This window comes from Chiloscyllium plagiosum, chromosome 34, assembly GCF_004010195.1.
Source record: "Chiloscyllium plagiosum isolate BGI_BamShark_2017 chromosome 34, ASM401019v2, whole genome shotgun sequence".
Lineage (NCBI taxonomy): Eukaryota > Metazoa > Chordata > Chondrichthyes > Orectolobiformes > Hemiscylliidae > Chiloscyllium > Chiloscyllium plagiosum.
The window spans coordinates 2,519,150-2,544,058 of NC_057743.1; the positions used below are offsets into that span (position 1 = coordinate 2,519,150).

At 41.6% G+C, this 24,909-nt stretch overlaps 1 protein-coding gene across 1 annotated transcript in view; it reads left to right on the plus strand.

The window, feature by feature from the left end:
* zbtb40 (zinc finger and BTB domain containing 40) overlaps nucleotides 1-24,909 on the plus strand; it is a 105,467-nt gene that overhangs the window by 22,879 nt on the left and 57,679 nt on the right. Inside the window, exons 6-9 of the mRNA XM_043675396.1 lie at nucleotides 1,471-1,663; nucleotides 9,934-10,070; nucleotides 13,278-13,476; nucleotides 14,869-15,005. Of these exons, the coding sequence (XP_043531331.1) occupies nucleotides 1,471-1,663; nucleotides 9,934-10,070; nucleotides 13,278-13,476; nucleotides 14,869-15,005 (666 nt within the window). The remainder of the gene's footprint in view (nucleotides 1-1,470; nucleotides 1,664-9,933; nucleotides 10,071-13,277; nucleotides 13,477-14,868; nucleotides 15,006-24,909) is intronic.

Genomic DNA, 24,909 nt, shown 5'->3' on the forward strand with positions numbered 1-24,909 from the left:
ATGACAGTCAGAAGCCAGTTGGCTGACAAAGATTTAGCTCCTCGTAAATAGATCTGAGAATAGACTCAAATCTTAGTCCAGTAGTACACACTGTAGAACAAATATACCATCATCTGAGTTTGCATTTGCTTAACATTTTCTTGCAGGTGTTATTGAAATGATGTTGTGCATGTGTGAGCTTTTCTATTGTAACTTGTTAATGTATTTGGTGGGTTTCAGTTCATGATGTTGTTCTGAGTTATTAAATTACTAATGTATTAAAAATGGAATATTGCCAAGGCCGTTTTGCCCATTTTGCTCAGTGGTCACACTCAGTAGCAGACAACATTTTTCAAGAAATCAGCACGTTTGTGAGTTTGATGTAAAATAAACACAAAACCTCAAAATCACGAGTTGCAGGAACAATATGTAATGGCAATAGGATCATAAAGTCAGAATCGTCGAATCCCTACATTGTGGAAAGAAGCCATTCAGCTCAGGGTCTGCACTGACTCTCTGAAGAGCATCTACCCAGGCCCAGCCCTCCACCCTAGCCCCATAACTCTACAAGTACCATAGCTAACCCACTTAGATCTGTGCATCCCTAGACATTATAGGGCAATTTACCATGGCCAATCCACCTAACCTGCACATCTTTGGACTGTGGAAGGAAACTGGAGCACCTAGAGGTAATCCATGCATACAGAGGGAGAACATGTAAACTTGACACAGACAGTTGCCAGTGCCTAGAATTGAACCTGAGACCCTGGTGCTATGAGGCAGCAGTGCTAACTACTGAGCCCCCACCATGCCCCCCCCCCCCGATGATTATGCTATTAAATAATTGTAAACAAGCATTTTAAACAAATGTTGCAAATAAAAACCTGAATTCATTGCTTTTATTTACAACACAAACACACCTTTTGACTATTTGATCTCTGCTGGTGGTGTACGTCACACAATTCTTCTCTCACTCTACATCATTTCACTGTCAACACGCCCTCCTATTCCCTGCTCCCTCATATGCTTCACTGTAAGGCATCCAGATACTTCCCATCCTCCAATCATGTAGTAATGAATTCCACATTCCAAGCAATCTCTGCGTAAAGAAGTTTCTTCTGTACATTTTATTTGATAGTTTAAAAAATAACTACTTATATTTACAGCTCTTAGGTTCAGACTTTAAGTATGTGGAAACACCTTCCCGACTTCTACCCTATCATCCCGTCTAAGAGACTGCCCCACAGCCACCTCTTCTAGATAGAGGAGCCAAAGCCTGTTCATTCTTTTTCCACTTGGGCTATCATTATTGACCGATGCATCTCTATATCCTTTGCATTCAAAATATGACCAAACAGTTAGTGTTTCCACCTAAATAAACATGATTTGAGGTATGTTAGAGTAGGAGTATAGTGTTCAGACCTTGTGCTATTTTAATATTTTCTTATTACTACCAAAAAATGTAGTTACTGTTAATATGTTGATATTTAGGTAATTGTGGAGTGTTGTCAGGGCGAGACTGCAAGAGGCGCTATGGCTAAATTGTTGAGCAAAGTCATTGAAGAGCGACTGCTCAGCACTGAGACTGCATTAAATCTTCTTCGAACACTGAAAGAGGCTTATCCAGTGCTGCAGTCCTTACTGAACACCCTCTCAGCAGAATCAGAGACAGCTGCAAAGTCAGGTCAGTTACATGAGCATCTCAAGAGAACAATGGTAACTCTGAATTCTGAGTGTAAAATATTGTAGTGAAATAGTGTGTTACCAAAATGCACTAGACGAATTTAAAATAATCTGATTGAAATGTACAAAATTCTTAGCATCAGTCTCATCAAGTGTTCTAAGAGGCTGTTTTCCCCTGGCTGAAGAACCTGGATCAGGAGGTTTTAAGCCCAGTAAAAGGGGTCTGTCTTACTTCACTCAGAGGTTTGTATATCTTGAATTCTCCACATAGAGGACTATGGTACTCGGACTGTGATTGAGACATTTTTGCACCCTAAATGTTGATAGAGTAAACTAGGACCTATGACTTTAGCTCCATTGCATATATAATGCAGCTTATTCTGATTAAATAGATAAAAGGGAAGCTAGAAGATAAAAGAGGCTACTTAGATTAGTTTGATTTTTATGGTCAAATAAAAGATGCATGTAAGGATCAAATACATGATTAAGGGATATTTCAATTTATCAGCGATGTTATTGGGATGCTTAGAGCCTAAAAGGAAAGTAAATATTTTACTGGATATAGTGTGAGAATTGTGCATAATTCTTCTGCTACTTAAAGACAGAGCCTGACATTGGTCAGGAACCTCAGTGTTCCCTGATAATTAAATAGTAGACTATAACCTTGAAAACCACATGCATTACAGTGTGCTTGAGCTTAAAATTAGACTTATTCAAGAACAGACCCCTGCGACTTTAAAGAGATAAAAGTGCGAATAAACTCAAAAAGATTAAGGAATTGTAATCTAAAATAGAAACCCGCAATAGTTTTGCAATATTTTGTAGGATGTGAGCATTGTTGGTAAGGCAAGATTTTATTGCCCATCCCTAATTACCCTGAAAAGGTGGTGATGAGCTTCCTTTTGAACAGGTACTGTCTACCTAGAACAGGTATAACCTCCATGATATTAGGGAGAGAGTTCCAGGATTTTGACCCAGCAAAAGTGAAGATGTAGTACCAAGTTAGGTGGGATTTGAACCTTAGCTTCCTCGTGCAGAGATAAGGAATCAAAGCAGTGAATTAATACCTGAGGTACAAAACAGGATTCTGAAACAGAACATATTGTACCAGTGAAAGAATTTAAGGAGCAATTGTAAGATAACCATGATGATAAAATAATATTGGTTACAGCATATACAGAGGTGCCATTTGGTCCATCACGTTCATGACTGTTCTCTGAAGTAGCATTTAAACTAGACCAACCCGCTGACCCTTCCCCTGTCATCCTCCAAATCTTTCCTCCTTGTCCTGATCTAATTCACTTTGTGAAGCCACAATTTAATCTGCCTCTTTCAAACAGTACCTTCCCGAACCAATCCACTCATTGCATTAAAAAAGACACTCCTTATTTCTGGATCTTTTGATATTGGAGTAGGGTGGATGCTGTTGGCAATCTGCGGGAGACTCCTTTGATATTTGATATTTCGGTATGAGTGACACAGTATTTAATCTTTTTTGAAATCTTGGGACCAGTTCATGAACCTCACTGGTTTACTGTGGCCCTATACATTGATTATTTTCAGCCTTCCACCAGTTAGAGCAATTTCTGTCTGTTCTCTCTGTAATCTTATGATTTTTGGTAATCCACCTCTCAGTCCTCACTTGTTTTAAGGAGGAGCAGTCCCAACTTTTTAATCTCTCCATATAACTGAAGTTCCTCACCCCTGGTAACCATTCTCATTCAGCCTTTTTTGCACTCTGTCTAAAGCCTAGACATCTATATTAAAATGTGATGCTCACAATTGGACACACAACTCCAGTTATGGCCAAAACTAATATTTTATAAAGGTTTTTCGGATGTATTCATGTGTTCATTATGTAATCATTCCTTATGTATTCATTTACCTTTTTAGTCACTTTCTTAATCGAGGTAATGAAATATAAATCTAGGGATTTGAGGCAGGGTTTATTTGATAAAGCAGCAGAAGTACATGGAAGCACAATTTACAAAGCAACGAGGTTGTTTAATTGAGGATGCGGAATGTATGTAATGGAGGATTTGCAGAGACAGCGGAGTGGGTGCTACAGTAAACAAAAGAGGCTGCTTTGATATTTGTTATTTGAGAATGAGTGACAAAGTAGTGATGTACAATAGTTCTGCATGTTTGATTCCTGTCTCGCCCATTCTTCTCAAAGCTTTTGACTTTTAAAATATTTGCTGCTTTAAAAAAATTGACGTTCAATTTCAGTAGATTATGTTAGATCTCCAGTATAATGTAAAAGTTGCCTCTAGCCATGGCTGGAAAGACTAGGAAATTTCTTGCTGTATGTTGCATTTTAGTGAAGGATGTAAATTAATGCAGAAAATTACATTTTTGAGGAACAAAGAACAAAGAAAATTTACAGCCCAGGAACAGGCCCTTCAGCCTTCCAAGCCTGAGCCGATCCAAATGTACTGTCTAAACCTGTCAGTCAATTCCTAAGCATTTGTATCCCTTTTCTCCTCACCTACTCATGCATCTGTCCAGACGCATCTTAAATGAATCTACCATGCCTGCCTCTACCACGTCTGCTGGCAACGCGTTCCAAACGCCCACCATCCTCTGTGTGAAGTACTTGCTGCGTGTATCCCCCTTAAACTTTCCACCTCTCACCTTGAAAGCATGACCTCTCGTTACTGATTCTTATTTGCCGACATTGTGACTCCTTTTCACAATCTTACTAACAGCTTAATTGACTTTTGGCCAAATTAGCAGTTTTCAGTGCATGGACGCGAGACGAGCCACAGCAAAAGATTGGTGATAGATGTGTTGTAGGCATCCTTGTAGCTTCTGGATTTTTACCCAATGCCTGAAAATTAAACACACTTCCTTGTGTTTAAATTCCATTATATCCTCACTTCTGTGTTGCAGTGTCTTTTTCCAGTTGGGCAATCATCTGAACACTTCCTCTGATTCCTTCTTCTGAAACTCCCACTTTTCTCCACAATTCTTGCCAATGTGGAAGACGTTCTTCCATTCACCTGATCTCCATTATCTGAAGATACTTCCTCTGAAAACCTACTTGGCTGAGGCTGAAGGAAACCCTTTACAACCATAGTGTTCAATTTGATCCAGAGCTAAATTTCCAATTCCATATCCTCTCGATTACCTACACTGCCTTTGCATATCACTCATCCTCTCTTGTCTCAACCCATGCACTGCTGAAGGGACCCTCATCTCTTTTACTTTTGCCTCCAGACTTGACTCATCCAATGTTATTCCAGCTGACCTTCCAACCTCTGCAAACCACAACACATGCAAGATTTAGAATGAGTCCTTACTTGCAAAAGACCAAGCTCACTAATCTGACTTTTGCTTACTGACCAACATTAAATTAGATTAGATTACTCACAGTGTGGAAACAGGCCCTTCGGCCCAACAAGTCCACACTGACCTGCCGAAGCACAACCCACCCAGACCCATTCCCCTACATTTACCCCTGCACCTAACACTATGGGCAATTTAGTGTGGCCAATTAGCTCCAGGTTAAGAGGCATTTTGAATTTAAGATTCAATTTAATTTAAAATTCTCAGTTTAAATGATCCATACATCACTTTACAACCATACAATCTCTGCTACCAAGAAAGACAAGGGCAGCAGATGCATGGGAACACCTCCACAAACTAGATGGCCTTCAGGACACTCACCATCCTGACTTGGAAATATTCACTGTCACCAGGTCAAAATCCTAGAACTCCTTCAATAACAGCATTTTGTATGTCCCTGCACATCATGGACTGCAATATATGTAGATAGGCTGACTAGAGGGGAGGCCATATTGGATTTGGTGCTTGGCAATGATCCAGGTCAGGTGTCAGATCTCTTGGTGGGAGAGCATTTCAATGATAGTGATCACAGCTCCCTGACCCTTAGTATAGTTGTGGAGATGGATAGGAGCACATCTTATGGGAAAGTATTTAATTGGTGGAGGGAGAATTAGAATGCTATTAGGCAGGAACTGGGGTGCATAAATTGGGAACAGATGTTCTCAGGAAAATGCACAACAGAAATGTGGAGGTTGTTTAGGGAGCATTTGCTGATAGTGCTGGACAGGTTTGTCCCACTGAGTCAAGGAAGGGATGAGAGGGTGAAGGAATCTTGAGTGACAAGGGGTGTAGAAGATCTAGTCATGAGGAAGATCTAGTCAAGAGGAAGAAAGTTGAGGAGGAAAGAATCAGACAGGGCTCTAGAGGGTTACAAGGTAGCCAGGAAGGAACTGAAGAATGGACTTAGGGCAGCTAGAAGGGGGCATGAAAAAGCTTTAGTGGGTAGGATTAAGGAAAACCCTAAGGCATTCTACACTTAGATGAGGAACAAGAGGATGGCTAGAATGAGGGTCGGGCTGATCAGGAATAGTGGATGGAACTTGCACCTGGAATCGGAGGAGGTCGGGAGGTCCTTAGTGAGTACTTTGTTTCAGTATTCACTGTTGAGAGGGACCTTGTCATTTGTGTGGACCGCGTGAAATAGGCTGATATGCTCGAACACGTTGATGTTAAGAAGGAGGATGCACTAAAAGTTTTGAAAAGGTAAGGAAAAAATAAGCCTTCTGGATCAGATGAGGTATGCCCAAGGTTACTACAGGAATTGAGGGAAGAGACTCCTACACTTTTGGCGATGATCTTTGCATCCTCACTGTCCATAGTGGTAGTGTCAGATTATTTCCCTTGTCAAGAAAGGGATTATCGACAGCCCTGGGAATTACAGACCAGTCAGTCTTACATCTGTGGTGGGCAAATTATTGGAGAGAATTTTGAGACACAAGATTTATGATTATTTAGAAAACCATAGTTTCATTAGAGACAGTTAGCATGGCTTTGATGGCAAGTGATGCCTCACACGCTTTGTTGAATACTTTGAGGATGTGACAAAACACATTGATGAAGGCAGAGCAATGGAGGTGGTGTACATGGATTTTAGCAAGGTGTTTGATAAGATTCCCCATGGTAGGCTCATTCAGAAAGTAAGGAAGCATGGGATGCCAGGAAATCTGGCTGTCTGGATACAGAATTGGCTGGCCCATAGAAAACAGAGGGTGGGAGTAGATGGAAAGCATTCAGCCTAGTGCTCAGTGACCCGTGGTGTTCTATAGAGATCTGTTCTGGAACCTCTGCTGTTTTATGATTTTTATAAATGACTTGAATGAGGAAGTGGAAGGGTGGGTAAATACGTTTGCCAATGACAAAGGTTGGTGGAGTGGTGGATCGAGTGGAGGGCTGTTCCAGGTTGCAACAGGACATTGACAGGATACAGAGCTGGGCTGATACGTGGCAGATGGAGTTCAACTTGGAAAAGTGTGAAGTGATTCACTTTGGAAGGTTGAATTTGAATGGAGATTACAGGGTTAAAGGCAGGATTCTTGGCAGTATGGAGGAACAGATGGATCTTGGGGCCCATGTCCATATATCCCTCTCAGTTGCCACCCAAGTTGATAGGGTTGTTAAGAAGGCATATGGTATGTTGGCTTTCATTAGAAGGGTGGGATTGAATTTAAGAGCCGGGAGATTATGCTGCAGCTCTATAGACTTCTGGTTAGACCACACTTGAACTATTCTGTTCAGTTCTGGTTGCCTCATTATAGGAAAAATGTGGAAGCTTTAGAGTGGGTGCAGAGGCGATTTACCAGAATGCTGCTTGTGGACTGGAGGGCATGTCTTCTGAAGAAAGGTTGTGGGAGCGAAGGCTTTTCTCATTGCAATGAAGAAAGGTGAGAGGGACTTGATAGAGGTGTACAAGATGATGAGAGGCGTAGATAATGTGAATAGTCTGAGACTTTTTTTCCCAGGGTGGAAATGGTTATCATGAGGGGGCATAATTTTCTGGTGATTGGAGGAAGGTTTAAGGGTGATTGGAGGAAGGTTTAAGGGGGGGGATGTCAGAAGTAGGTTATTTACGCAGAGAGTGGTGGATGCATGGAATGCACTGCCAGCGGTAGTAAAAGAGTCAGATACGTTAGGGATATTTAAACGACTTTTGGATAGGCGCATGGATAATAGTAAAATGAAGGATATATAGGTTAGTTTGATCTTAGGAGGATAAAAGGTCGGCACAACATTAACAGCTGAATGGCCTGTGCTATGCTCTATTGTTCTGTTCTAACTCAACACTGTCTTCTCCATGGCAGTTAGGATGGCTAATACGTGATGGCCTAGTCAGCAACATCCACACTATGTAAATGATAATTCATATCCTTGTATCCAAGTGTGCCCGTGGCTCATCACTTCTTATCTCTGAGCCTCTGTCATAGTGTCCATTTTGCCAATTCTGTCTTCTTGCGCATTCCTAATTTTCAAGGTTTCATCATTAGTGGTCAATATGAGATTCTTTTCCTAAACATCTCTGATTCTTTTGCTGTTACTCCCTAAATTGTACTTGCACCTCTGGCAATCTGACCTTGTGTTTCCTCATGTTGATTGATGTCTTTTCATAGAATCCTTAAGTGTGGAAGGCCATTTAGCCCATCAAGTATGCACCAACCCTTCAAAGAGCATCCCATCCAGACTCATCGCTGACCCTATCCCCATAGCCTTACATTTCTCATGGCTAATCTACCTAACTACACATTTCTGGACACTAAGGGCAATTTAGCATGGCCAATTTACCTAATCTGCACATAAAGCCATAGAGATACACAGCATGAAAACGGACCCTTAAATCCAACTCATCCAAGCTGATCAGGTATCCTACATAAATCTAGTCCCACTTGATTCAGATGCCTTTTAAATGTTATAATTGTACCAGGCTATACCACTTCTGCTCATTCCATGCACACAGCACCCTCTGCATGAAAATGTTGCCCCTTAGGTCCCTTTTCAATCTTTCCCCTCTTACCTTAAACCTATGCCCTCTAGTTTTGGACTCCCCCATCGCAGGGAAAAGACCTTGTCAGATGCTCCAGGGAAAATAGCCTCTCCCTATAGCTCAACCCCTCCAACCCTGGCAACATCATTGTAAATTTTTTCTAAACCCTTTCAAGTTTCGCAACATCTTTCCTTTAGCAGGGAGACCAGAATTGACACAGTATTCCCAAAATGTCCTGTACAGCTACTGCATGACTCCTATTCTCAATGCACTGACGAATAAAGGCGCATACTAAATGCCACTTTCACTATCGTCTCGATCTGTGACTCCACTTTCAATGAAGTATGAACCTGCACTCAAAAGTCTGTTTATTCAGCCACACTCCTTAGGACCTTACCAAAAAGTGTATAAGTTCTGCCATGATTTGCCTATCCAAAATTCAGCATTTCACATTTATCTAAAGTAAACCCCATCTGCCACACCTTGGCCCATTGGCCCATCTGATCAAGATCCCGTTATACTCTGAGGTAACCTCCTTTACTGTCCACTACACCTTCAGTTTTGGTGTTATCTGCAAACTTATTCACCATACCTACTTTGTTCTTACGACTGTGGGAGAAACCGGAACACACGGAGGAAACTCATGCGGACACGGGAACAATGTGCAAACTCCACACAGGCAGTCACCCACGGCAGGAATTGAATCTGGGTCCCTTTCACTGTGAAGCAGCAGTGCTAACCACTGAGCCACCATACTGCCCTTTGAGCCACTGTGCCACCCTCAAGTCAAGTTTTGATTGTTACTACCTTGTAACACACTTCTAATTAAGTTAAAAGTGCTGTATAAGTGCAAGCTATTTTAGTTTCACTCTATCCTTTTCCTCCCTTAGAATCTTCCCTTACATCCAGTCAAAAAAAAACTTTTCTCTGCCTGCAGACCTATCCTTTTGCGGTCCATAAAGTTAGTTCTTCCTTGGCGCACAGCTGGTGTTATCGTAGATTGTGCCCTGTCTTATGGAGAGGGATTCTCTCTCAGACTAACTGTAAATACAGACTGAACCATTTTTACTTATCTACGGCTCCTTAATTACATGGTAATAGCACTTGAATATATAGCTCTGTAAAGCTCATTTTTAAGTTTTGTTTTCTAAGCTGTAAAAAGGCCAACTTTCTGGTCTTTACTCATTCCCAGTTTCTACTGTTATCGTTTTGTGGTCCTCTTTCCTTGCGCCTTTATAAAACAGCTTCAAAGGTGCTATGTAAATGCGAGGTGTTATTATATAATGAGACAGTAGGAAGCAGGATATAATAATGAGTCAAATCGAAAAATGTTTCCTATCTTTGAAAGTTGTCTCTTGCCATAACATTGGAAATGAGTGTTTGTTGGAAGAAACGAAGAGTAGAGAAGGAAGTTTTGGGCTGGTAAAAATATTTAAATTTCTCCACAGAAGCGAAGACCCCAGAAGATTATGGGTTGGACTTGCTGAGGCGACATCAAGATAACATTGTTGATGCAGTAACTGATCTTCAGCCTCTGCGTAACATCCTGTCTGTTGCCGAGGATATATCTGATGGCGAAAAAGAGGTAAGAAATAAATTTATTTTTGTACGGTCAGGTAGGATGTGGTCTGCGTCAGCATTTCCAACCAGCTATTGTGTGCATGGCCACGCAGCAGTCCAGAACTTGCTATGCTGTAGCGAACAGATTGCTTAAGAAGTGGCCCCTTTAATGAGATGCAGATTTTCACCATTTGACAATTATAAAGCAACCATAAAATACAACCAACCAGGCAGCATGCAGCATCGAAAAATTAGGCAATGTTATTGTGGGGTTTTTTTGAGATACCAGCTAATATGGTTTTTCTTTGGATACAGTGCTATCTGGATTGGTGAGATGGACACTCTTTTGTTTCACTCTTTAAATTCATTTGTCAAATGACTTGATTTGTGCGTTAACAACAGGTGCATACAATGAAACTGTAAGGAGCAGGACCTCTGTATGAGTCAAATTAAAAAATGTTTCATATCTTCAAAAGCTATTACCTTCTAGTCAAGCAGCAGCAAAAAGTCGATGTGTTCAGAGAATATCCCTGGTTATTATGAGAGGGAATCCTCTCCCTAGTATTGAGCATGGAGTTTGTAAATCAAGAAACGTTTCTGAAAACAAACATACACCGTGGGCGGCACGGTGGCACAGTGGTTAGCACTGCTGCCTCACAGCACCTGAGACCCGGGTTCAATTCCCGCCTCAGGCGACTGACTGTGTGGAGTTTGCACGTTCTCCCCGTGTCTGCGTGGGTAATCTAATCTAATCTAATCTAATCTAATCTAATAATCTGAAGCTCCACTGGTCTCAGCTTTGTATATCTAATTTACTGTGTTGGTGTCTCTGTAGAGTGCCATCTTTCCTTCCTATCTCAGAAACCCACTATTATAACATTGGATGTCAATGTTAAGAAGGATACAGGAATTTAGTGGCTGTGTTACCACACTTGCAATTCAAAACTTATTGGCTCAAATCCCACTATACTCCATAACTATGAATGCCAATGTATGCTATGAAGTATCATGAACCATTTTCTTTTAAAATGCATTGTGTGTAGGTTCTTTGCAATGTGTTTCCAATTATTTATGTTCCCTTAAAGTATCAACTGTTTTGTTGCCTTGGGACTGGTAGAGTTTTCGTAGAAACTGTGCACCTATCTTTAAAAGAGATAGCAATCTGTTCACAATCTGTTGTTGAATGCAAGTCCGTTTCAAAAGTATCACTGTATTATAACTAATGTATTTTTCCTCTGCTGTATTTAAAGTGAAAGTGTACTGTTTTAATCAGTATCTATGACTTGTATTTAAAGCTATTAGAGAAACTTCATAATTTTAGAATAATTTCTGCATCAAATTAATTCAGCCCTGTGGGTTACAAATGTGATTGGATTCTGAATATAGCATTTAATATCTGGTAAAAACTGCAGCAGTTGATGTTTGTCAATGGAAATTAATCTTAATTGTTCAGTTTAAAGCATGTGTTGTTCTACGCTTATGGAACAGGTTGGTTAATTAGATCGTTAAAACATCTTCGTAATATTCAGTGACGAGTAGTTCATTTTTGTGATCCAACTCATACAGGCAACTGGATTGAGCTGTACGATCATCTGCTTGCAACCACATTTAGCTCCTCCTAATCTCTGTATTGCTAATATCTTCAGGGAGATAGTTGCTAACTGCTCATTTTAAAATTCCTCACTGAAAAATGGAATTTCACTGAGTAGGGTGATTGTTACTTGTGTTTGGAGGTTATGGAGTTTGGTGCATGTATGGCACACCTGACTGGAGAATGTGAAAAACTTGCAGTTGCCAGTGGTTGCTGCTATCCTCGTGCAAAGATGGAGTCTGTCTGCGTGCATCAGAAAAGATTTGTGCAGATTTTCCTGACAGCTGTGAAGTAGTTATCCTGGTTTGAAAGTTGGTGTAAATCAGAGAGAAGCACCAGGATTCATACTTTACGCAAATGATGTTAGCATATAGTAATTGGTCAACAAGCTTGTGCAAATGTTATCTACAATCCTCTCGGCAATGACTATCTGCTCAGCGAGCAGTTCCATCCTGGCATAGGTCAGCAAACAGGATAGTGTGGAAGTTGAGAAAGTGCTCTTGCCCCCTTCACTGCTGTAACTTGGGTCACTCCTTCCATCCATTTGGTTGAGAAATAACTGATTCTGCCAGACTTTAATTTGATTTTCCAAAATGTAACTGAGAAATGCTGCTGGAAGGAGTGTGGAAGCAAGATCAATGTTAGAATGGAAGTGGAACAAGGGTGGCTTTGGACAGATGGGGATTGTGTGGTGTGGTGAGGGAAGGTGTAGAAATGGGTACAAATGTGAAGGATAGCTTGGGGAGGATTGGATGAGATGATGAATTTAGTTAAGTATACAGATTTGACTTTAGTTCTCTGCTTATTGAAAATGCTTCTTCAATTTAAATTTTTTTGGAACATCCAAAGTTGCTGTCTGTTCTAAGTTCTGTTGCACGATGAACTGGAGCTCACAATACTGTGAAGATGGGTCATTCGCTTCATGACAGCTGTAGCTTATTTTATCTGACAAATTAATGCATTTTCTCTTTGTTTTTATATATGTCAAGTTTGATCTGCTAAGCGTGTGCATTTATCTTGTTAATATTACAGTTTAATCATTCTGTATTTAATATATGTGGCTGTGGTCAGATGATCTTGTGCAGCAATATTCCACACTCTTCATTTAATTCTTCAAGGCAGTCTCAAAGTTGGAACTGAGAAAGTGTTCCTTACTATAATGGCTGATCAGAATTTCATCTACTCTATCTTTTAACCCATTCCACCACCTCACCCTTCTCAGTGGAAATTTAAAAAAGGTTTAAATTTTTAAAAATTAACAAAGGTGGAACCTGTAATGTATGTACAGCTTTTAATTCAACTTCAGTGCAGTTTCAGTTGCCTTGTTAATGGATTCATTTTTGGAGTTCTGTTGAATATTAACAATGGATTCTCTGAGCAAAGTACAGCTGGCAAGTTGGAGTAGTAAATTGCTATTGTTCTTTTTCTAATCTTCATTAAATGCTAGGCACAGTAACTCTGGCAGTGCAGTGCCAGCCAGTTTTGTTGCTGTAGTTGCTATGGTACGACAATCAGCAGCCAGTGAAAATGCACCACACACTTACTTGTGAGTACTGCAACTTCGCTTTTGTGTCGAGGTGTTGCAAAGGTGCCACGTGTGAGTTGAAGTGATTTAATATTTAACATTTTTGTTGCTGACAGAGTATTGAAGATCTTATTAAAGAAAAAGATGTGGTTGCCTGTGTCAGCAATTTGATGGAAGGAGTACTAGAGAAGCAAACATTGGCAGCTCTCACAGTCTGGAAACTGCTCATCCGAATGAAAGAAGGCATGCCAAAGCTGCATGCCCTGCTAGATAAGCTGCAAAGAGAATCGGAAAGTCTCCGACTCATTTTATCTGGTGAGACTAGAACAAGATTGTCAATTAATGAAATAACCCACCTGATGAAAGGGGAAAAGGTGACTGTTGAGAGCTACTATGTTTGAAAAAGTACTTATATTTGATAATAATGAAATGCATTATAATGACCAATTATTGGCTGAATTTTTATAAATATTGTGATTATGTATTTTATTGAGAGTATGTTTCTATTGTTCATGGGATTCCCTTCAATCTTGCTTGAAAAATCTTTCATGTAAAATGGCTTGTTTCATGCTATGGCTTATTTACCAGATGAATCTGCTTTGAGTTCTTGGATCAAAATGGGCAGGAAAATAAACCAGAGATTTATTTGTTACCCTTTTTGAGAAAGCGTTTAAAGATGCATATCTGCCTCTGTAATTTCTAATGTGGTGCAACAACATTGTACAGCCTGCCAAAGATCTCTGCAGATTCTGAAATTTGGAGCTGAAAGAATACTCCATAAACCATTGGCCAATGCTGATGCTTGTATCCAAAAGAGAAAATGCTGGAAAATCTCAGCAGGTCTGGCAGCATCTGTAAGGAGAGAAAAGAGCTGACGTTTCGAGTCTAACTGACCCTTTATCAAAGCTTGTATCAATTGAAAAATGTGTTGCTGGAAAAGCGCAGCAGGTCAGGCAGCCTGAAGAAGGGTTTATGCCCGAAACATCAATTCTCCTGCTCCTTGGATGCTGCCTGACCTGCTGCGCTTTTCCAGCAACACATTTTTCAGCTCTGATCTCCAGCATCTGCAGTCCTCACTTTCTCCTTGTATCAATTGACACAAGGTAACAAAACTAAGCCAAGAAAATTCCCAGCTATGATAGCAGGTGAATGCAGCTGTTTTTTGATATAGCCTGTGTTGATCAGGCAAAAGTAATTTAAGCACACAGTTCTGTACCATAAAAGTGATTTCAGGGAAAGGTAAGAATCCTACTGTGTATGACCATTAACAACAAAAATATGTTGATTAAAATTGTTTACAAATTCACACACGTCTGAAACAATACATGCTCCAATGAAAGCTTGCCCAGTGGCATATCTAAAATTGAGATTTTAGATATGCAGGTGATCCTGGTATTGACAGCGACATTTAAATTTCTGATTTAAATCTTACCATAGTGAATGTTCATCAGATTCTGTGTTAGGTTTACGGAACAATTTGTATGAGAAGTAATTATAATTCGCTCCACACTGATCTCAGTTATTCAATGTGCTCAATTCAGCAACAGCAGTGGAATCACAGATGTGAAAAATTGGTTGATGTAAAGTTTCTCATGAATGTGGTTTTAAACATTTGTGTGTTTCAATCTTATACACAGTCTCATTTTGAAGTAAATACACTTCTTAGCTGAAGGTACAGACTGACTTTTGTTTCCTGATCTTTTCCAGTGAGTGACGAGGAAAGTAAAGCTGTGGACATTTTGAAAAGGCATAGACAGTTGATCACTGATGGAATTGACGATATCAGTCCACTTCTGGATTGTTTGATGCCTGGTGTAGAGAATCTTCCAGCTGAAACAATAGAGGTGTATTTCATTTACATGTTCAATGCCTTAACGCAAATCTATGTTATTTCCTTCAAGAAAGTGTCATTGAACAAACTTAAGAAGAAGTTCATGTTTGTCAATCTTCTGTGGACTGTCTCATAGACGTTAAGAGTATTTGTAGCCATCCGGTGAAATGGGCTTAAGGAGTATGAAATACTTTGGCTGTGATCAGATTCCTAGCTATTTAAGGTTTAATGTTAGAAGTAGAGTTGGTTGGAGCAGATTCAGGTTCTGGGATATCCAAAGCTGAAGTGTGGCAATACCAGCACTGACGAGAAAGTATCATTGCATTGTGAAAAGATAATATAAGCTACTTATTGTAAATGTGAGCAGGAGTTTGGGACAGAGTAGTTGGTACACTTTCGGGGCAGCACGATGGCTCAGTGGTTAGCACCGCTGCCTCACAATGCCAGGGACCCAGGTTTCCTCCAGGTGCTCCGGTTTCCTCCCACTCCAAAGATGTGAAGGTTGGGTGAATTGTCAATGCTAAATTGCCGATAGTGTTCAGGGACATGTAGGTTAGATGCATTTATCAGAGGGAAATATAAAGTAGGGGAATGAGTCTGGGTGGGTTACTCTTCGGAGGGAGAGTGTGGACTTGTCAGGCCAAAGGGTCTGTTTCCACACTGTAGAGATTCTAACTCTTATGTGCCAAGAAGGAGAAGCATGGCTTATGGGTATTATCATGAGACTATTAATTGAGAAACTCAGCTAATGTTCTGGGGGCTCATGTTCGAAAAGATACCGAGAATTAAGAATTTACTGATGACAAAGAAACCATAGTTGATTGTCAGAAAAACCCTTCTGGCTCATTAATGTCCATCAGGGAAGGAAATCTGTCATCTTTAGCTGGTCTGGCCAATAGGTGACTGCAGACCCACAGCAATGTGGTTGACTCTCAACTGCCCTCTGAAATGGCCTTGCAAGCCACTCAGTTGTATCAATTACAATGAAGTCTCACCAAAGAAATGAAAACTGACAGACCACCTAGCACCAACTTAGGCACTGAAAAAGACAAATGCAGAAAAAGTCCTCCAGTTGGGGGCTAGTTCATACTAGGGAGAGCTGTCTTATTGACTAACCAAGCAATAGCCTGACATTGTCATACTCACAGAATCAAATCTTACAGACTATGTTCAAGACATCATCTCATCATTCATGTATATGTCTTGTCCCACCAGCACAACACAACCAGCAGAGTTGGCTACGCAATGTTATACCATCAGAAGGGAGTTGCCTGAGGGCTGTCAACATTTGCTCTGGACTCCATGAAGTCTCCTGCTTCAGGTTAAACGTGGACAAGGAAGCTTCCTGCTGATTACCATGTACTGTCCCCTCTCAGCTAAGGAATCAGCACTTGGAGCAATCACTGAGGGTAGCAAGGACACAAAAATCAAGATGGGGGATTTCAATATCCACCACCAAGCGCACTTGGCAGCAGCACCACTGATCGAGTTGGCCATGTCCTAAAGGACATAAACTGCAAGACTGGGTCTGTGGCAGGTAGTGAAGGTACTGACAAGGGTAAAGCATACTTGACTTTATCCTTACCAGTTTGCCAGTTGCAGATGCATTTGTCCATAACATTATCGGTAAGAGTGAGTACCACACAGTCCTTATGGAGATGAAGTCTAACTTCACATTGAGAATAGCCTCTGTCGTGTTGTGTGGCACCATCACAATGCTAATTGGGACAGACTTTGAACAGACCTTGCAACTCCGGACTGGGCATCGACGAGGCACTTTGGGCCATCAACAGCAACAGAATTGTACTCCCACATCATTTGCAATCTCATTGCCTGTCATATCCCCCCACTCAATAATTGCCATCAAGACAGGATACCAACTTTAGTTTAATGGAGAGTGCAGGATGGCATGCCGTTAGCAGAGCAGGCATACCTAAAAATGAGGCATCAGTCTGGTGAAGCTGCCAAACAGGACTCCTTGTGTGCCAAACAGCATGCGCAACAAGTGATAGAGCTAAAGTGATTCCACATGCAACAGATCAAATCTAAGCTATGCAGTCCTGCTGCATCCAGTCATGAATGGTGGTGGACAGTTTTACAATCATTGGAGGAGGAGGCTTCACTAATACCCCCATCTTCAATGATGAAAGAACTCAAAACATCAGGGCAAAAGATAAGGCTGAAGCATTTGCAGCAATCTTCAGCCAGAAGTGCCAAGTGGATGAATGTTCAGCAAATTTGATTCACTCCATGTGTTATCAAGATTGCTTGGAAGCACTGGATACTGAAAAGGCTGCAGGTCCTGACACTGTTCTAGCATGGAAAGTGAATGCTTGTGCTCCAGAACCTGCCCAACCTTAGCCAAGGTCTTCCAATACAGTTAAAACAGTGACATCTTCCCAAAAATGTGGAAAATTGCTCAGACATGTCCTATATGTAAAAACAAAGAACAAATACAACTTGCCAATTACTGCCCTGTCAATCTACTGTCAATCATCAATGGAAGGTGTCACCAACTGTGCTACCAAGCAGCATCTGCTCAGCAATAACCTGCTCAATGATGCATAGTTTGGGTTCCGCCAGGGCTACTCTGCTTCTGATCTCATGACAACCTTCGTTCAAATATGGACCAAAGAACTGAATTCCAGAGGTGAGGAGAGAGTGATAGCTTTTGACATCAAAGCTGCATTCAACCGAGTGTGGCATCAAGGAAATCTAGGAGAAAGTGAGGACTGCAGATGCTGAAGAGTCGAGAGTCGAAAAGTGTGGAGCTGGAAAAAGCAAAGAAGGTCATTTGAGGAGCAGGAGAGTTGATGTTTTGGGCATAAGCCCTTCATCAGGAATGTGGAGGGGGAAGGGCGTTGAGAGATAGTATGAGGGTATGTGCAGGAAGGTAGGTGGGATGGCAATAGGTGGATGCATGTGGGAGATTATTGTGATAGGTCGGTGGGGAGGGTGGCATGGATAGGTGAGAAGGAAAATGGACAAGTAAGTCAGGTCAAGAGGGCGGTACAGAGTTGGAGGGTTAAATCTGGGAGGAGGTGGTGGTCTAATAAGACTGTAATCAATCGGAATCTAGGGCAAACCCTCCATTGGTTGGAGTCATACCAGGCATGTAGGAAAATGATTTTTTGGAGGTCAGTTATCTCCAATTTGGGACATCTCTGCAGGAGTTCCTCAGGCCCAAACATCTTCAGCTGCTACCTCAATGACCTGCCCTACATCATAAACCTAGAAGTGGGAATTTATGCAATCATCAGTGAAATGTTCAGCACCATTTGCAACTCCTCAGGTATTAAAGCAGTCCATGTCCAATTGCAACAAGATTTGGAAAATATCCAGGATTGGGGCTGCTAAGTGGCAAGTAACATTCATAGAATCCCAACAGTGTGGGAGCAAGCCATTCAGCCCATCAAGGTCACACCGACCCTCCTAGTAATACCACACCCAGATCTATCCTATCCTTGTAACCGTGCATTTCCCATGGCCAATCCATCAAACTTGCACATCTTTGGACTGTGGGAAGAAGCAGGAGCACCCAGAGGAGAAACACGCGGCTAGAGGAAGAATATGTAAACTCCATGCAGACAGCCACCTGACGCTGGAATCGAACCCGGTACCCTGGCGTTGTGAGGCAGCTAACCACTGAGGCTCTGTGCTACATCGTACCAGTAAATGCCAAGCAATGACCGCCTGCAATAAGAGATGATTTAACCAACACCCTTTGACATTCGATGGTGATACCATCACTGACCCTCCTACTATCAGCATTGTGGGGGTCACCATTAACTAGAAAGATACCTGGACCTGCTACATAAACACAGTGGCTACAGGAGTAGGTCAGAGGTAAGCTAGTAACTCACCTCCTAACTCCGTGAAGCCTATCCTCCATCTATAAGGTACGAGTCAGTACTCCCAACTTGCCTGGATGAATACAGCTCCAACAACACTCAAGCTTGATACCATTCAGAACAAAGCAGCCCATTTGATTGGCACCACATCGCAAGCAAGTACTTTATCCAACACTGATGACCTGTAACAGCAGTGTGTATTATTTAGAAGATGCATTATATAAATTCAACAAGTTCCTTCAAAATCCATGACCACTTCCATCTAGAAGGGCAAGGCCTGCAGATACATGGGAACACCAACACCTGCAAGTTCCCTCCATGCCACTTCCATCCTGACTTGGAAATGCATATTTCTTCACTGTCACTGGGTCAAAATCTTGGAGTTCCCTCCCTTACGGTATTGTGGATGATGATATTAACAAATGGGTTTCAGTATTGTAAAGTTAATTTAGAAAATTTGTTTGAATCTCAGAATGAGTCTACACTCTGGATTGAGTTGGATTCCTGTTTGCTGTGCATCTTGTTATTTTTATGGGCCCTATTGCTCCCAATGTGGTGTACAGGCCCTGAATTTTCAGGGTGGTTTTTGTGGACTTCAGATTCAAGAAGGCAGCTCGCCACCTCAAGGGCAGCTGCAGATAGGCACTAAATGCTGGCAGGCAGCGACACCCCTGTTACATGGGTGAATAAAACAAAATTGACAATGGGTTGTGTAAGCTTATTCAGACAATGTATTTAGATATGCATATTTTTCAGTGATTAAATGTTTTCCTTGCCTATATAGTATTTAGCGATAATGCTATCCTAAATCTTAATAGAATATTCTAATAGTCTCCATTATAGAGTACTTTGAATTATTCAGATTCAGGAATTTGTGACTATGTACAGCAAAATATAGTAGAGACCACTCTCCCAAATAGCACATTCCAAAGTCCAACAACCCTCTGAGTAAAGAAGTTTCTCCTCATCTCACTCCTGGCTCTCTTGCTGACCATATTGAAATTGTGACCCCTGGTTACTGACATACCAACTGGTGGAAACAGACTTCTTTACCCTGTCAAAATTGTTCATACTTTTGAACATCTCAGTAAAGTGGCACGGTGGCTCAGTGGTTAGCACTGCTGCCTCACAACGCCAGGGACCAGAGTTCAATTTCCGCATCGGGCAACTATCTTTGTGGAGTTTGCACATTCTCCCCGTGTCTGTGTGGGTTTCCTCCAGATGCTCCGGTTTCCTCCTACTGGCCAAAGGTGTGCAGGTTAGGTAAATAGCCCGCAGTGTTAGGTGGATTAGACAGGGGTAAATATAAGGGGAAGTGGGTTTCTCTTCGGAGGGTCAGTGTGGATTTGTTGGGCCGAAGGGCCTGTTTCCACACTATAGGTAATCTAATCTCAGGTCACCTCGTAAGGTCACCACATAGCATCAGGAGATGTAGAGTCAGTATGGATAGAGCTGAGAAATTCCAAGGGTAGAAAGACCCTATCTACAGGCCCCCTAAACAGTAGTCTGGATGTAGGGTGTAAGTTGAATGAGGAGTTGAAATTGGCCTGTTGCAAAAGTATTACTACAGTTGTTATGGAGGATTTCAACATGCAGGTGGACTGGGAGAATCAGGATGGTACTGGAGCCGAAGAAAGGGAGTTTGTGGAGTGCCTCTGAGGTGGATTCTTAGAACAACTGGTGCTGGAGCCTACCAGGGAGAAGGCAATTCTGGATCTGGTGTTGTACAACGAACCGGTTTTGATCAGAGACCTCGAAATAAAGGAGTCATTAGGAGATAGTGACCATAATATGATGAGTTACAATCTGCAATTGGAGAAAGAGAAGGGGGAGAATCGGAAATGTCAGTATTGCAGTTGAAAAAAGGGAACTATGGAGCTATGAGAGAGGAGCTGGCCAAAGTTCAATGGTTCAATACCCTAGCAGGGATGGCAGTGGAACAACAATGGCAGGTATTTCTGGGTATAATGCAGAAGGTGCAGGATCAGTTCATTCCAAAGAGGAAGAAAGATCCTAAGGGGAGGCAGTGGCGGCCGTGGCTGAAGAGGGAAGTTAAGGACTTTATAAAGATAAAAGAGAAGATGTACAACATACAAAATATAAGCCAGAAGCCAGAGGACTGGGAAACTTTTAAAGAGCAACAGGGGATAACTAAAAAGGCAATACACGGAGAAAAAAATGAGGTACGAAGGTAAACTGGCCAAAAATATAAAGGAGGATAGTAAAAGCTTTGTTAGGTATGTGAAAAGAAAAAAATGGGCCCTTGAAGACAGAAAGGGGTGAGTTTATTATGGGGAACAAGGAAATGGCAGAAGAGTTGAATAGGTACTTTGGATCTGTCTTCACTGGGGAAGACACAAGCAATCTCCCAGATGTAATAGTGGCTGAAGCACCGAGGGTAATGGATGAACTGTAGGGAATCTATATTAGGCAGGAAATGGTGTTGGATAGACTGTTGGGTCTGAAGGCTGATAAGTCCCCGAGACCTGATGGTCTGCATCCCAGGGTACGTAAGGAGGTAGCTTTAGAAATAGTGGACGCTTTGGTAATCATTTTCCAGTGATTAGTTCCTGCGGATTGGAGGGTGGTTAAAGTTGTCCCACTTTTCCAGAAGGGAGGGAGAGCGAAAACAGGGAATTATAGACCGGTTAGCCTGACGTCAGTGGTGAGAAAGATGCTGGAGTCAATTATAAAAGATGAAATTACGACTCATTTGGATAGCAGTAACAGGATAGGTCAGAGTCGGCATCGATTTATGAAGGGGAAATCGTGCTTGGCTAATTTTCTGGAAATCTTTGAGAATGTAACTATGAAGATGGACAAGAGAGAGCCAGTGGTTATAGTATACCTGGACTTTCAGAAAGCTTTTGATAAAGTCCCACATAGGAGATTAGTGAGCAAAAAGGACACATGGTATTGAGGGCAAAATACTGACTTGGATTGAAAATTGGCTGACTGACAGGAAGCAAAGAGTAGTGATAAACGGGTCCTTTTCGGAATGGCAGGTGGTGACAAGTGAGGTACCACAAGGTTCGGTGCTGGGACCACAACTGTTTACAATATACATTAATGATAAAGATGAAGGCATTAAAAGTAACATTAGCAAATTTGCTGATGACACAAAGGTGGGTGGCAGGGTGAAATGTGAGGAGGATGTTATGAGAATACAGGGTGACTTGGACAGGCTAGGTGAGTGGACGGATGCTTGGCAAATGCAGTTCAATGTGGATAAATGTGTGGTTATCCACTTTGGTGACAAGAACAGGAAGGCAGATTACTATCTAAATGGAGTCAGGTTAGGTAAAGGGGAAGTACAACGAGATCTAGGTGTTCTTGTACATCAGTCAATGAAAACAAGCATGCAGGTACAGCAGGCAGGTGAAGAAAGCTAATGGCATGCTGGCCTTCATAACAAGAGGAATTGAGTACAGGAGCAAAGAGGTCCTTCTGTAGTTGTACAGGGCCCTGGTGAGACCGCACCTGGGGTATTGATTGCAGTTTTGGTCTTCAAATTTGAGGAAGGATATTCTGGCTATTGAGGGAGTACAGTGAAGGTTCACAAGGTCAATTCCCGGAATGGCGGGACTATCATATGTTAAAAGATTGGAGTGACTGGGCTTGTATACACTTGAGTTTAGAAGGTTGAGAGGGCATCTGATTGAGATGTATAAGATTATTAAACGATTGGACACTCTGGAGGCAGGAAGCATGTTTCCGCTGATGAATCCAGGTGAATCCAGAACCTGAGGACACAGTTTAAAAATAAGGGGTAGGCCATTTAGAACAGAGTTGAGGAGAAACTTCTTCACCCAGAGAGCGGTGGATATATGGAATGCTCTGCCCCAGAAGGCAGTGGAGGCCAAATCTCTGCATACTTTCAAGAAAGAAATGGATAGTCCTCTTAAATACAGTGAAATCAAGGGTTATGGGGATAACTAGGAGAAAGTGAGGACTGCAGATGCTGGAGATCAGAGCTGAAAAATGTGTTGCTGGAAAAGCGCAGCAGGTCAGGCAGCATCAAAGGAGCAGGAGAATCGACGTTTCGGACATAAGCCTGAAGAAGGGCTTATGCCCGAAACGTCGATTCGCCTGCTCCTTTGATGCTGCTTGACCTGCGTTTTTCCAGCAACACATTTTTCAGCTCGGTTATGGGGATAAGGCAGGAACAGGATACTGATTGTGGTTGAGCAGCCATGATCATAATGAATGGTGGTGCTGGCTCAAAAGGTCGAATGGCCAACTCCTGCACCTATTGTCTATTTAAATCTTCCCTGTTCCAAGGAGAATGAGCCCAAATCCTCTAATCTTTCCTTATATCTAAAATTCTTCATTCCTAGTATCATTCTAATAAGTCGCCTTTGAACTCTCCCAGGGCTTTAATATCTTTGCTTAAATAAGGTGCTCAGAAGTGAACACAATGTGGTCTGAGCAATGATTTGTATGGGTGGGTAGCATCACTTCCTTGCTTTGAGGTAGAACGTATATTTATAAACCCAAGGATCCTATAAAACTGCTTTAACTGTTCCAACTTCAACAAATCATGTATGTATACACCAGGGTCCCTCTACCCCTGTACTCCCATCAAAGTTATACCGTTAAGCCTATATTGTGTCTCTGTGTTTGTTCTACCAAAATGCATTAGCTCTCGTTACTCTACATTGAAATTTGTCTGCCTGTTTGGCCAGCCTGTCAGTGACCATCTGGAATTGCTCAGCGTCATCCTCGTAATTCACTCTACTCCAAGTTTATAAATGTTGCTGTCAGGACCCATCTCCAAATTGTTTATATTCATCAGAAAAAGCAAGGGTCCTAATACCAATCCCTGGGGAAACACCACTTTCAATTCGTCTCCAATCTGAAAAATGCCAATCTATACCTATTTTGATATTGATCATAATTCAGTTATTTTTTAACCTAATCATGGAAAAGAGCAAATGTCTCACATAAGTTTTAACTGAAGTTAAAGCCATTCTGTTTTACTGAGCTGAATGATTTAGCAAAAGTTAACTGGATGCAGTTCCTCAAAGATGAGTCAATGTCACAGCAGTGGGCATTCAAAGGGGAAAACAAACAAGTTCAGAGTAAACATATTTCCAAAAAAGAAGGTGGGCTGAGAAAACCTAGAGCCTTCTGGATATCAAGGGGTTTACAGGGCAGGATGGGAGAGAATAGAAAAGTTTACATCAGGCACCCAAAAATAAATACTGCAGAAAGCCAAGAGGAGAATAGAAGGTGAAATCAAAAGGGAAATTAAGAAATCAAAGAAACGGCATGAAAGTACATAAATTAAAATGAGAGAGAACCAAAAGATGGTTTATCAATACACTACAAATAAAAGGATAACTAAGGATAGAAAAGGACCCAAAAAATATTTACAAAGGTAACTCATGTGTTGAAGGCAGATTGGATATGATTGGATATCAAGTGTGTCGTCATAAAGGGCGAAATTATACATATACTGTAGTTCCAGTAAGAATTCCAAATAAATGTAACAAGAGAGAAAGTATTAAAGTGATTAGCATTTCTGAAAGTGGTTCGGTCCTCAGGGCTGGATGGAATGGCAGATGGGGTTTATTCCAGATAAGTATAAGGTGTTGCACTTTAGGAGAGCAAATGCTATGGAAAAGTATAGTTAATGACAGGACTCGACAGCACTGATGTACTGAGAGTTCTCGGAATTAAAGTCAATAGCTCCTTGAAAATTTGCCACACATGAGGGTTTCCTGACACAATATGTAGACAGGCCAACAAGAGGTGAGCCCATACTGGATTTGGTTCTGGGTAACGAACCAGGCCAGGTGTTAGAATTGGGGGTAGGTGAGCACTTTGGGGACAGTGACCACAATTCGGTGACTTTTACTCTAGTGATGGAGAGGGATAAGTGTGCACTACAGGGCAAGAGTTATAGCTGGGGGCAGGGAAATTATGATGCAGTGAGGCACGACTTAGGATGCGTGGCTTGGAAAAATACGCTTCAAGGCAAGGGCGCAATTGATATGTGGAGCTTGTTCAAGGAGAAACTATTGAGTGTCCTTGATAAGTATGTACCAGTCAGGCAGGGAGGAA